The 13160-nt window shown below is 35.2% G+C and overlaps 1 protein-coding gene across 2 annotated transcripts in view; it reads right to left on the bottom strand.

The window, feature by feature from the left end:
• Positions 1-13160, bottom strand: part of Tll (nuclear receptor subfamily 2 group E member tailless) — a 116150-nt gene continuing 102990 nt past the window's right edge. Inside the window, exons 3-7 of one of the 2 annotated variants that reach the window (XM_083051818.1) lie at positions 3137-3373; positions 2702-2919; positions 1931-2456; positions 1761-1860; positions 1-224 (exon numbers count right to left, since the gene is read on the bottom strand). In XM_083051818.1, coding sequence (XP_082907944.1) covers positions 173-224; positions 1761-1860; positions 1931-2456; positions 2702-2919; positions 3137-3215 — 975 coding nt within the window. In that variant the 5' untranslated portion in view covers positions 3216-3373 and the 3' untranslated portion in view covers positions 1-172. Of the gene's footprint in view, positions 225-1586; positions 2457-2701; positions 2920-3136; positions 3374-8852; positions 9087-13160 lie in introns of those variants that run through there. The other variant, XM_083051817.1, reaches the window with a different exon arrangement.

The raw sequence follows: 13160 nt of genomic DNA, 5'->3' as shown, positions 1-13160 counted from the left end.
TTCTATTTACAAGTACCTATGTGTTATAGAGATTCGTTTTATCGGAACATTATATTATCAGAAAGAAATTTTCACGTACTTGGCATCGTGACGCTACCGCGTCGCTTGATAATACTGTCAAATCTCCATTTTTTGTCCAAATACTTGCATAAGTTATAGGTTGCTTATATATTTATATATATACATATGTATAATTATTACACACACATACACGCGCGAAATGTCTGCAAATAAAAAATATATAACTAAGATTAATCCATTATTTTCTTTTCTTGCACAACTTTGAAGTCTCTTCAAGCTTTTGAAGGTAAATATATAAAATTTTGTATTGCTTCAAAATATAATATATTAATAAAATTTAAAATTAAATTTATCACAACTTTTTACATATATTTTTACATCAATTTTTCATGTGTCTCATATTTTTCACATTTGTTTAATTGTAGCTTTACATTCTCTTTCTCTCTCTCTTTCTGATAGCCAATTCGATTAAACGCATTACTAATGCGCATTAATGTAAATTAAAATTCTTTAATAAAGTTGTTGCAGAATTATTGCATCTGTCATACTATGTGTAGAAGAATTATATAATAATATAATTATTATTATAATATATAAAAATTATAATAATATAAAATTAGAATATTACATTTACTATGTTGAAGTTTATTATAAGTTTGTTATCATGTTCTCATCACAGCTCGCTTTTATTTTTACGCAACATCTATAATTGCATAATTAATTATGGATTTAAAATTTATATTTCTAAAAATTATTATATGTTAATATATTATGTGTTAGAAAACTCTCGAATTAAAATTAGATACTGTATTGAAAAGTTTGTAATTATTTCACACACACAACACATGCAATCTCAATTTTTTAAAATAAATTTGTCTAAGATATATGTATATTAAAGACGAGAAAGAATGTTCCAAACCTTTTGTAATATCTGTTAATGATAGATTATTGAGATCATTTGCAAATGAAATCTTATAATATCAAGTATATTTAATATACTGAAAGTACTTAGAAACGAATGACATCTCATATTGTAAAGATCCACAAATATATAAATAATGAATTAGATTATATTACACTTTTATTAAATAATTATTTATAATAATTATTTAATAATTTGATATACATATATACATATATGTATAAGTATATCGACATTGATTTATACACTTTTGTCATGACAGATGTCATTCATTCATGACACACTTTGCGTGATAGTTTTCATAATTCTATATACATCGCGCGCGCGTTCTAAGTTCTAATTCTTCTATACGATTTTCATTAAAATTATTATTATTAATATAATATTCGATGAATTAATTTTTTATCCATATATACAAATAAGAGAAATTTAAAACTTTTAATAACAGTATTGTATGTATATTAAATTGATGTTGAGAATAGAATTAAAATTTCCGAAAATATTTTCATTATGCTATATCTGCCATTAATTGATATTGCAAATTTGAAATATATATTTGTATGTTCTATAAAAAACTTTACATTTATTTGAAACAACGAAATTGATTTCGACTATATTCTGTGTAAATAAAAATCTGTATAAATAGAAAGATAAATAAAATCGCATTTAATTTGGTTTAATTTGATGAAATAGAAATGATACTAGATAATGATTAAATAGATATGTACCTTCTTTCAATCTCTTCATATAAATAGAATAGCTCAGTATTGAACATTAAAATAATGCTAATCTCATAAAAAAGAAAAACATAACAAACCTAACACTCTCTCTCTTCTGCTTCGATAATTTTACTACGTTACGATGCCTTGTACATGTCACAGATGATCCTCTCGATAGGGATAATACCGATAGTCCGCCTAAAGAAAAGTTCTTCAATAGCGTGTGCGGATACGGAACGCAAGCTGGGCAGCAGTAAGAGTAGTTTACCGAATCTGAGAGCTCCGAAGGAGGCTCCACTAAGTCGCTGTCCCAGGGTCCACTGTGCACTGTCTCTCAGCCGGGCGACGGAGGTCGGATCTCTAAGTCGCCTTCCAGGACTGGGTGAGTTCGAGCTGCTGGTGCTGCGACCGCTGGACACCGGCTCGCTGTCCAACCCGGCTTTGAAAAGCACTATCGCCCTGATACAGGCGAACTCGTGCTGATCTAGACTCATCGCGTTGAATCCAGCCAGGGTCTCGCGGAAACGAGTCACCTCGATCGCCAGCTCGATATTCTGAGGTGGTAGCAAAGGCACGGGGTCTAGAGACGGCAGCATCTGTGCCGCGGCTAGCAGGAAGAGCTCGCGCCAGGAAGATTCGAGCAACGTCAGCTGATCTTCCAGGACGAGATTCGTGTTCGCCGCTAAATTTCGTGCCCAATGAACGTTCAAAAACAATAATCTTGCTGCTTGTTCGCACACAGACTCGGATGTGAGAGGAGGGATAATAGGCATTGTATGTAAATTCAATGGCATCTGAAAAAAAGAAGAGATTCTAACGTTTTCTTGCTTGTAAAAATCATTTTTTTAAATCCGAAACTCTTACATTTAAAGATCGCCTATAAAGGTGTACAAATTTTATAGAGATCTTTAGAAAGAATCAATTCATAAATTTATTAAAAATATAAATATATTAAAAATTCGAATGATATGATGCGAAGATTTATTTGGAATTAAATTTCAATTCGAGATTTTTAATTTTATATAATACAGACACATACCTTTGACATCTCCAACACATTGCAATGTGCAAGATGCGTGAGAGGAAGATGAGACGATGGTCCAGGCATAGGAATGCGTGATTCGGTCGGCGCTTTGGGTAAAGCAAGATCTAAAGCTACCGACGGCACTATGTTAGCCATTATTTCAGGTTCCTTTAAATATAGCGCCATTTGTCTACGAATTGTCGAATTTCGCGGACCTCGTTCGTGCTGCACGGCTAAAATAGGAAACAGTTCGTGATTTCCCGCCTATATTAAGATCTGCGTAATTAATTAGCGATCTTAATATATACAAGAGCTATAAGAGAGAGAATCTGACTTATTAACGTGATATACACTTTACTAGGAAAAGGATTTGCTAGAGAAACTCTCAAAGAACGAAGCGAATGGAACGGCTGTCTTATTGGCGTGAGAGAACGACAACGCCTCAATTACCGTCTTTGTTCATGCCGGCTTGAATGCACTTTGCAAGCCTGCAGGCTCGACATTGATTCCTATGTGTCTTATCCACCATGCAACCCCCCTCGGATTTTGCTTTGCACACGTATTGCCGATTCCTTCTAATCGATCGTTTAAAGAAACCAGCACATCCATCGCACGCGAATATACCGTAATGCTTTCCCGAGGAGTGATCCCGGCAAACTTTACAAGGTATATCATAGAGAATGCGACCTGGAATGATAAAAAAAATATTCTTTACGCGAAAAAATTTTTTTCCCTAAAAAAACAAATTTTTACTTTGTTAAAAGTAATGGATCTTCAAATTTATATAGGTACTTATATTAGTGCAATTTGATCTTTCCTAGTGATAGGCATTTTTGTGGGACATTAACTTCATCAATTTGGTCAAGAAATATATACACTGACGCGAAGAGACACTTGATCATTCCTTCGTCAATCTATTCGATACAGGCTTCGTGTCAACTTTCTCGCGAAAGAGTCGTCGCTGTCGCGAGAAGCGAGTAAGCACGGCATTGTCAATGACAATTGGTGGAAAGGGCGCGTTAATCTCGGCGAGAATGCCGGTATATTTTGGTTGGAACCCGTTTACGAGCGACAACAAGAATTCGCTGAATGATGCTTCGGACGTGAATGGATCGATTTGTCGCCAAGTTAGTCCCCGTTAGCAGTAGCATCACACACATACACTCATCCATACTTGCTTCTTCGGTACATGGAGAATGATGAGGGAGAGAACGGGGGTGCGTGCCCTTGCAACGGGGCACCAACTCCTTGTCATGGGCTCCGCCTACGCCATTGAACCCGATGAGATTGTGAATGGACCTGAATGGACCGGATGTGGCTGCCGCATTGAGCGACCCTAAGTGAGCAGCCAGAAACACGACACTTTGCACGGTATCAGGCCCCGATCTCTCCCTCGATCAATCCCGCGTCGCGTTGCTTTATTTATCTCTGTCGCCCTGTGGTACTTATTATAACGATGGCGAATGGTGCGAGAACAATTCAGCCAGAATTCGTCCGGCTTCCCGAATCGCGAATAAGTACGCGATAAATACTGCACAACAACCTGTTGATTGGCTGACGACGATTTTAAGTTAATATATTATCGCGTTCTCCATTAGTCTCTCCACACACGCAACCATCAAAATTCTGAGAGTCGTATGAGAATAACGCACACTCGTTTATAAAGTCCCTTGCCCTCAACACTATTACCGTTCCTTATGCGTACTTTGATTATCAATAATGACGATAAATCGCAAAGTTTGCTGCTATAAGCCACTTTCATTTCTTTGTAATATCTATTCTTAAAAGGCAGTTTCCCTCTTTTTTTCCGATCGAGAGAAAAGGCCTCGGTGTCTCCGAGGGTAAATCATTAATGAGGAGATACGGTAATGCGCAAAGTGCGGTGCACATGTTCAAGCACAGAGAGTAGACGGGTTGCGGCCGAATGACAGAGGGTTGTACGCCCTTCGTCGCGATACGAGGAATGTCCACTTTTCTTTTTTCCTTTCAAGCAAGAGAGGGAAACTCGAAACTCAACGCGCGCGTAAACGTTCTTATTGTGGCACACGCATCGGAATCACGCAATGCATGCGTTTCTGCACTCGCCGTCACATGGCTGCATGAAATTTACATTCAGGTCGGCTCGCGAGTCATTCGCGATTGAATTTTTTATCATAGTCGAGGAATCGCGCTCCGTGTTCTCCTCTGTCGGGCGCCGATCATCTTCCTTTTCTGTCAAATATTCACATGATTTTTATAGTAATATCGTAAACGCGGACTTATATTCCTCCAGGTATATTAACCTCGCTGGAACGGGAAAGAGGGTGAGGGTGAGTTTAGGAAGAAGGAGAGAGGAGGTCCCTTTGCAAGGTATTGCTATAAAAATCGCATAAATATTTGATGAAGCGCATGAATGCGCACAAGCTCACGTTTTCGATCGAGGATATATGCGAAAAATACTATCATTAGCCGGACCGAAGGTGTGGCTCGAAAAAAAAGAGGGGAATGTAAAATCGTGCGTTTTGCCGTGCGGTATACGCATATCAATAAGTATTGCTCTAAAAGCACGAACGCGCATGTAATACGTGTGCTCCTCCCCCGTATCAATTATTTCATTTGTGCCACGACCGTCGACGAAAAACTGCGACCGAAAAATGTGCGTCAGAATTATAAACTTCGACCAAAATATCCCGCACGTGAAATATCCGACATAATGGTAAAATTCGTAGAAGGAGGGAGAAGAGAAGGGAGGGTCGCGCGAATATATGGCCGGATGTGATTCACCGGAAAGCGGGGTGGCTTTATTTTTTGACCGGCGTTCTCTCTTTCTCTCTCGCTAATACCGCGCGTTTCGTGACCACGAAATTAAGGGAAAAGTTTGTCGCGAGCGCATCCCCGCGGCTTGCGCACATTCGCATGCAAAGGGTGAACAAAGAGAAAGAGAGAACGAACCGTGGCGTCTAGGACCGAAGAGCAGCCTTGGTAAAGCCTTGTTCTCGGATCGTAGTCTCGCGTGCAAAATTATGAACTTCTCGATATAATTGTAAGGGGAGTAACAGTCCATGAGTCCTCTTTAGTGTACGAAACGCAACCCGCCTTATATGCTCGACGTACGATGGCCTCGCCATTTGGACGCCACGAATTTTTTGTCGGCAGAAAATAGCTATTCTGCCGCCAAACTTTCTCCTCTGCGAAACTTTACTTTGTGATGTGTCTGCGTGCGTCGTCGGCAATCGAAAGTCATTGCAGATATTATAATCGCGCGCTTATCAAATACTCATTATCATGTTTATTAAGTTGTATAAAATAAATAATAAAATGAAACTAAAATAGTTAAGAATTTTAGTAAGACTCTCTCAATGTAAAATACAAATTTAAATTTCATCGGGCCAGAAAGAACTAGATGAGGATGATGAGTGCATCGAAGAAAATTAATTTTTCCGTCCATGCCTGATTCTTTCTAGTCTATTGAAATTTAAATTTGTAATTAATAAAATGTTCAAAATTTTAAAAATTGCATGTTCTAATTTCAGCAAGAGATATATTAGTTACAATGTTATAGGGTTTTACATGACTTGTTTCTCGTCACTCTGTCATTTCACGCCCCATCAGGTGGCATGCAGTAAATGAGCATGGGAATGTAGTGACATGTGTTAAAAACCAGCCGCTTGCTATCAAAGTACGTATATATACCTATGTGTATAAATGATCTAGTATAAGGGTGGTAATTATCCACGTCATCTGCTTATTTCACCGATGCATTCTTCTGCGTTGGGGCACAAAAATATATTTATAACTTTAATATTTAAAGCAACAATTTCATGATGAGAGATTATTTGCGGTCTCTTTAAACAGTCTTTAATTAGATAATTAAGAGATCTGACTATCTTGTCCTAAGTATAATTTATTTTTTATTATACAATATATATATACTTTAAAATCTTTAAATATATATCAAATAAAAGCACTAATGTAATTAAGCGTAACTCTTAGATAGCTATGTAAAGCCATGCACTAGTTTGTATAATTAGCCCGATGTGTTGCACTGATTGGGAACCAAATGACGCTGTACTCAACCACCCGCGACAACCTGTTAGCCGACCATCACGGTGATTCGTTTCCGCCGCATCATTTCAAACCATCTGTCGTTATTTTCTCATGGATGACTTACGCTTGGGGATGAATAGTTTTTAAATGCACGATCGTCTACTATATTTAAAGGTACCACATGTTTGTTGTTTCACACGAGATGAAATTAACGTGCTGTGTAAGGTACCTTCGAAAATATTATAATTGATACGCCGCGATCGATTTCTACGTACCAATATTTATGTAAGATATTTCACGGGAATGGGCCTTATAAAATTTTATTATTTGTTGACATAAGTTAAACGCGCGAGTGCTATATATACCATTTATCTTTTGTTGAGAGTTATATAGAATACAGTCACAAGCCGTTCTAAGACCTTCGTTTTGAGGGTAATAAAATATATTTCAAAGATGATTTCAGGTAAGAATTTCGAGTTAATTATAGACATATATATATATATATATATATATATATAATCTTCAAAAGAAAAACTTAAAAATTCCAAGTCAGATTTAGGTAACTTGTAAAAATTACCGAAAAAGTGCAAAAAAAAAGCAATTCTTCAACGGATTGTAAGACAAACAATACCTTAACACGTTTCTCTTTCTTCACTCCTCCTAATAATACATTTGTTACAAATAAATCTTTATTTTCATCTTTAAGAATGCAGAAGCAATTTATTAATATACGTAAAGGTGTGGAAGCGATTTTGACTATTGTTAATTTCTTACTTTGCTGTCGTAACTTTTGTATTCATCAACTCCCCCCATATATTGTAAACGAGAAAGAAATAGACTTCGCTAGTATCATTAAAATAAAAAATATAAATCAATAAGCCTCTGAATGTTAATACATAAGACATAAGACTAAAAAAAGACTAATAAAGCCAGAATACTAGATAAAGGATGCGAGTAAAAAGCTACTTAATAATTTTAGGCACTGTTTATTAATTTAAATAATAAATTAATACTGTAAATTAGTATAAACTAATAAAGTTCCTAAAATTATTTAGGAATTTTTACTCGTGCCTTTATTTAGTGTTCTAGCTCTTATTAGCTCTTTTTATATACTTTTGTTAGACAAAAATAAATTTAAATATTCGGTGTAATATTCAATGACAGCATATTGTAGTAAGACTACAATATAGTAGTGATACTAGGCAAAGTTAGTCAGGATATAAAGAAATCACAAAATGGATATAATAACTATAAATAATATAAAGTTAATAATAAAATTTTATTATTCTGGAAAATATTAGGTACATTATAGAGAACATTAGATCTTTAAATTCTAAGTTCTTTGATCATGTAAACATACCATGACAAACATAACAGTTCATGTTTTTATAATTTTATAGACATGATACTAACAATAATACATGCCATAAATAATACAATAACAGTAAAGAAATTTTTCTTTAGATATTTACAAGAAAAAGAAAACTGTCGTTACATTATACAGAATCTTTTCCGAGTAAAAAAAATCGTTTTAATGATTAAACCGTTTATAGAAAATTGAAAAAAAGAAGCAGGTATTCCTCATGCTGATACAACATTAATCATCCGTTATTTTAATACTTGTTGTATGATTGTAATCATAATAAACGAGTGTGCAATATGTTAAGAAAATTGAGTCTTAAGACAATTATGTAAGACAATTAAAATAATAAATCGAAAAAGCTCCGATATATAAATACAAACAGTTTTACTTTTACATTTTTCTACATAGGTATGATATGAGAATAGATGTCACATCTATTTTTATTATATCTATATAGAAAAATGTAAAAATAAAATTTAATGAATATACAAGAAACGTAGTAGAAGCGCATATATCAGGCTTTTTTTTAAAATATTGAAATATAATAAGATATCAAAAAATTATATACGATATTTTTACAAAACAAAAAATATCGATTTTTAATGCAATAGATTCCGATTAATTTGCATATATTAAACTTCAACGACAATATAATACAATTCGCTTTATAAGCCTTTTATTATTACATGTGAAACAAGAAAAGTTAACATGATGTATAAGAATAAAATAAGTGCAAAGAGGAACTAAAACAATAAGAAAATCAAAGATTTTATTTACTTGAAGAAGCCTGCATCTTTGGCGGCGGAACTGACATGTGCGGCAACTGCGTTTCCTGATTCTGCATTCTTCGTGATTCGTCACTACACAACCACCATTCAGCAAGGATCAAAATAACTATGATGAACAGCGCCGTCCACAAAGAGAATTTTTCTCAAAGTCGGACGTTTACTTTGTCCAAAAGCCTACTCTTCCGCATTTATGGCATAACTCTTTCTGACTGTGGCACACTGAGGACTAACTCCGGGGGTGAAATGTGACTGACAGTCATCGAGACTTTTTGATGCCAAGCGCCAAGACCTTAGGTCCTGCTTGATGGTAAAACTCACCTCATTGGCCGAGGGTTTCCCTACCCTCAGCAAAGGGCGGATCTGACGAAAGAAAGCGGTTCGCTCCCGACGTGCTCGGGGGTTGAACGCTACCGCTTTCGAGGGGCTATAGAGGGGTGCATCATCATCCCCGCTACTGCATTACTTTGCGAGAGTCATCTCCAAACATGAAGGTGAGAAAGAAGGTATCTTCTTCGCACCTCTTGTCTTTTTTTATTTCTTTGTATGAATCTTAACTCTTGTATTTATTCCCGATGCAGATTATACGTTACAAATCTCTCTCTCTCTCTGCAGGTGTTTGTATTTTTTCAAATATTTTTATCTTTGGAATCTCTACCTATTCATTTACACTTACAAATTTGAATGTCTTCGAAATAAATTCAAAGATAAAGTTGAGTCACAAAACTAGGGGAGACCGGGGCGAAGTCGTCAATACAGTTATCTCGAAATCTATATGTTATGTGAACTCGTTGTTAATATTGTAAACACTATTTATGATGTCCACGTGACCAACGGAGTTTAGTGAAGTTATTTGCCATGTTGTGATTTTCATTACGACAAACGTATTTTCAGTAGTCAAAAGTGAAATTTTTTGTGTGCGCATCGAAAATTTTTAATATTTTAAATATTATTTTCTCTTCAAATCTCAAGATAAGTGACTCTAAAGAGTAATGCATGCTGAACACGAATGCAGTGAAATTTTTCTTATTTTTGTTTATTTTTAATATTTTATGAGCGACTAAACTTGAAATCTGTGTCCGGGGTGAAGTCGTCACAGTGACGACTTAGATAATATGTGCTGTGTGTGCTCAGAGATGACAGGAAACAGAGCTGATGAGAAACAGTGCATTTCGTGCAAGCGTATAGGGCACACAACAAGTGCGTACGATCGTCAGACTCTGTTTTTACCTGCTTGAACTGTTTCAGTGACATTGATGACGAAACAGAAAATTGATTTTCTTGTAATTATTTTTATCGTGTATTTTATTAATAAATGTTTAAATTTTTCTATTAAAAAATAATTAATAAAATGTATTCTATCGCTTATCATGATCGAAATTATGTATTTTCATTTAAAATCCAGTCTGAGAATGAGTGACGAATTTTGTGCCTTTGTGATTTTTACTCTATACCGATTGAACAAAGCGATGTAGATCAAACATACCCAGATAAATATTATAGCCAAGGATTCACTCTTTACAACAGTACACCACATTTCACTAAAATTATTTATTTTGTTGTTAAAAACCGGCATGAAAAAAAAGATGACGACTTCGCCCCGGTCTCCCCTACTGTTAAATCAGAAGATATATTAGATTATTATAGGCACTGCTTCTGATTATTTTGATAAAAATTATTTTATCTGTAATAAACATGTGATTTAGCAAAACAGCTAATTTAATTATAATATTAATTTAATATTATATAATATTTTTATATAATTGTAAAATTAATTTTCTTTTTTAAAATATCGATTTTTTATAGTAAAGTCTAACAATTAGAAAAAGAAATTGCTCATATTTCTATAAACATTTAAATTGAGTTTGCGCAACAATCAAATAATTTTGCATTAAAAATTCTCTTAATGTCATGGCGTGTTATAATAGTCTATAATCCTGCGGCGCGACGTCATAAAGAAACGCGCTGTTTAAGAATTAAATCCCTCACTTCCGCGACCGTTGGAAATTCATTGATGCGTACACTTAGAGGAGGCTCAGGTAAAAGGTAGACTTTTGTTAAAATTTTGCCATTAAATGCCGGTAAGAGATATGCGGCGAAGTGCATATCGTTGGAATAATAGCAACGTGGGCAGATGCGCCGCGGCTGACTCCCTGACTCCATCTTGAATTATCTCGTGCCTGATCCCTTCAGGGATCCCCCTTCGTCTATCTATGTATGTGTATGTGTAAACGCGAAACCGGGTTGGGGTGCGAGTTGTTCCTGCACTCGATGAATTACGCCAGGAATCCGTCATAACTGATGTAATATCGCGGAGATTGGATCTCTCGATGACGTATCGCGCTCCCCTCGTCCGAAAGAGTCCTATTCGAGTCGATGCTATCTCCGTAGATTACACCAGGTGTATTTTTATGATGCGTCGCAGGAGACAACTTGGGGTACTCTTCAATAATCCCAATTAATGCACGTTATTAATTCTTTATGCGTATATATCGAGTCTTTAATAATTGAAGATGAAAGATTTAAATTCTTTCTAAATTATTTCTGTACAATTGGACTTGGGAAAAATCAGAATATTTTTTTATAAAAAATGTTTTCAAACTCGGTATTTTCGTTTACAAAAAATTGTTTCGATCCTTTTTAATCATGTGTGCTTTTTCTATTACAATATCTTTGCCGCATAATTAAGTAAGATAATTGTGAGTCACGAACCGCTAAGAATTAGCGGCGCTCATCCACGATTTTTTTCATCATGAAATTTTATAACTTCTCCACGATCTTTCCTTGGGAAACATTGGCAAACATTTCGAGGGCTCAAACGCGTGGCGGAAGAAATTTTTACAAATAGAGACGTATCCTCGGTTCGAGATGTTTGCACCCTCGACTTAACCGCCATTGAGAGGCAGAAGGCCCGATGAGGCCGAATGCTCGTCGGACCATGCACCGTTTTGGCTTTGGCGCAATATGTTGGGATAGGAGATTATCTACGTAACTGTCCCGGGAATATGGACCCTGACAATGGCTACGGCGCGCTCCACCGTTCTGCGCCGTATTCACGAAGGGGGGAAAAGTTTCGCGGACCCGAATAAGAGATTCGAGTCGCTTTGTCAAGAAGGCAAACGCGCCTAAACAGCTGGTAATGGGACCGGAATCAAAATACAATTGTCCGCAACGACGGACCATGCGGAATCGTGGATTCTGCGCTGCACGGAAACGCGATGCAATAACAATTTGAGGGAAACAATGTTGTTTTAGGGTGACATTTTACGCGTGGATTGTCGTTGATTCGACGACGATTTTATTCGCTATACGATAATATGCAGGTTCAGAGGCTGCGAGAGGAACGGCTTTAAAATAGAATGTACATTGTTCAATATTCATGTATTATATTATTCCTTGTTCTGCAAAAACGCTCAAATCAATACGAAGAATGAAATAAAATATTAAGAGAGAAAGTTAGTAATAGGATTAGTAAAATAAAAAAATTTAATACAAATTCGACCTAATTATGTTAGTAATATGAATGAATAGGTAACTTTAAGTTTTTCTTCATACAAATATGAATAGAAAATCCAACAATAATGAAGCAGCAAACCTTAAATAACGAAGGTTATCATAGCTTTGGTTACAAAAAAAATCAGCGGAAATAATGTGAAAAAAAGAACTCAGGTAGCTCTGTAGCTCCTGTGAATCTCATGCCGCTATCGTACTGTCATCTCGTCATCGACTAGCTAGATTATCCCGTCAGACAGCTATTCAATCATTACCTGTTTTAGTGGCCTATAGCAAAGTTTAACAAATAAGTTTCAGAAGATTACATGTGTAAAAATTTTTAAACTACATTCAGCATTTTTTTTTCAATCATATCAAACATATTGCTATATCTCTTTTCTGTAACTCGTTTGAATGTTAGCTTAACGTTTTTAGAAATCTTTGGAAATATCTTAGAGATTGTCATTTTTTTTATTATTTATAATTAAGCGAGATAAAGAAAAAAACCAATGATACGATTTTGTTTCGTACCTATATTGCTCGTAAAGTTTTAAGAATCGATACTAAATTTTATTTTACTCTCACAACTATGATAATTTGATCTCATTTATTTGATCTCATTACAAAAATGTCTTTTTGGTATTTTGCAGAATACATTTTTATAATAGAAAATCTTGAAAAATAATTTTAAAATTAATTTGATTTTTTTATAAACATTAGAAAGATATTAGAGCTTCGTTCCCATTTTTAAGTTAGATGATTCAATTCCTTGGTAAAATAAACTTGGTAAAATAAACTCGTTACCGAA

The sequence above is a fragment of the Prenolepis imparis genome, unplaced genomic scaffold, assembly GCF_030444845.1.
Source record: "Prenolepis imparis isolate NDT839.2.m4 unplaced genomic scaffold, iyPreImpa1.0 SCAF_12, whole genome shotgun sequence".
Lineage (NCBI taxonomy): Eukaryota > Metazoa > Arthropoda > Insecta > Hymenoptera > Formicidae > Prenolepis > Prenolepis imparis.
The sequence above is the reverse complement of the archived record's forward strand: the minus strand, read 5'-3'. Positions and strand labels throughout refer to the sequence as shown.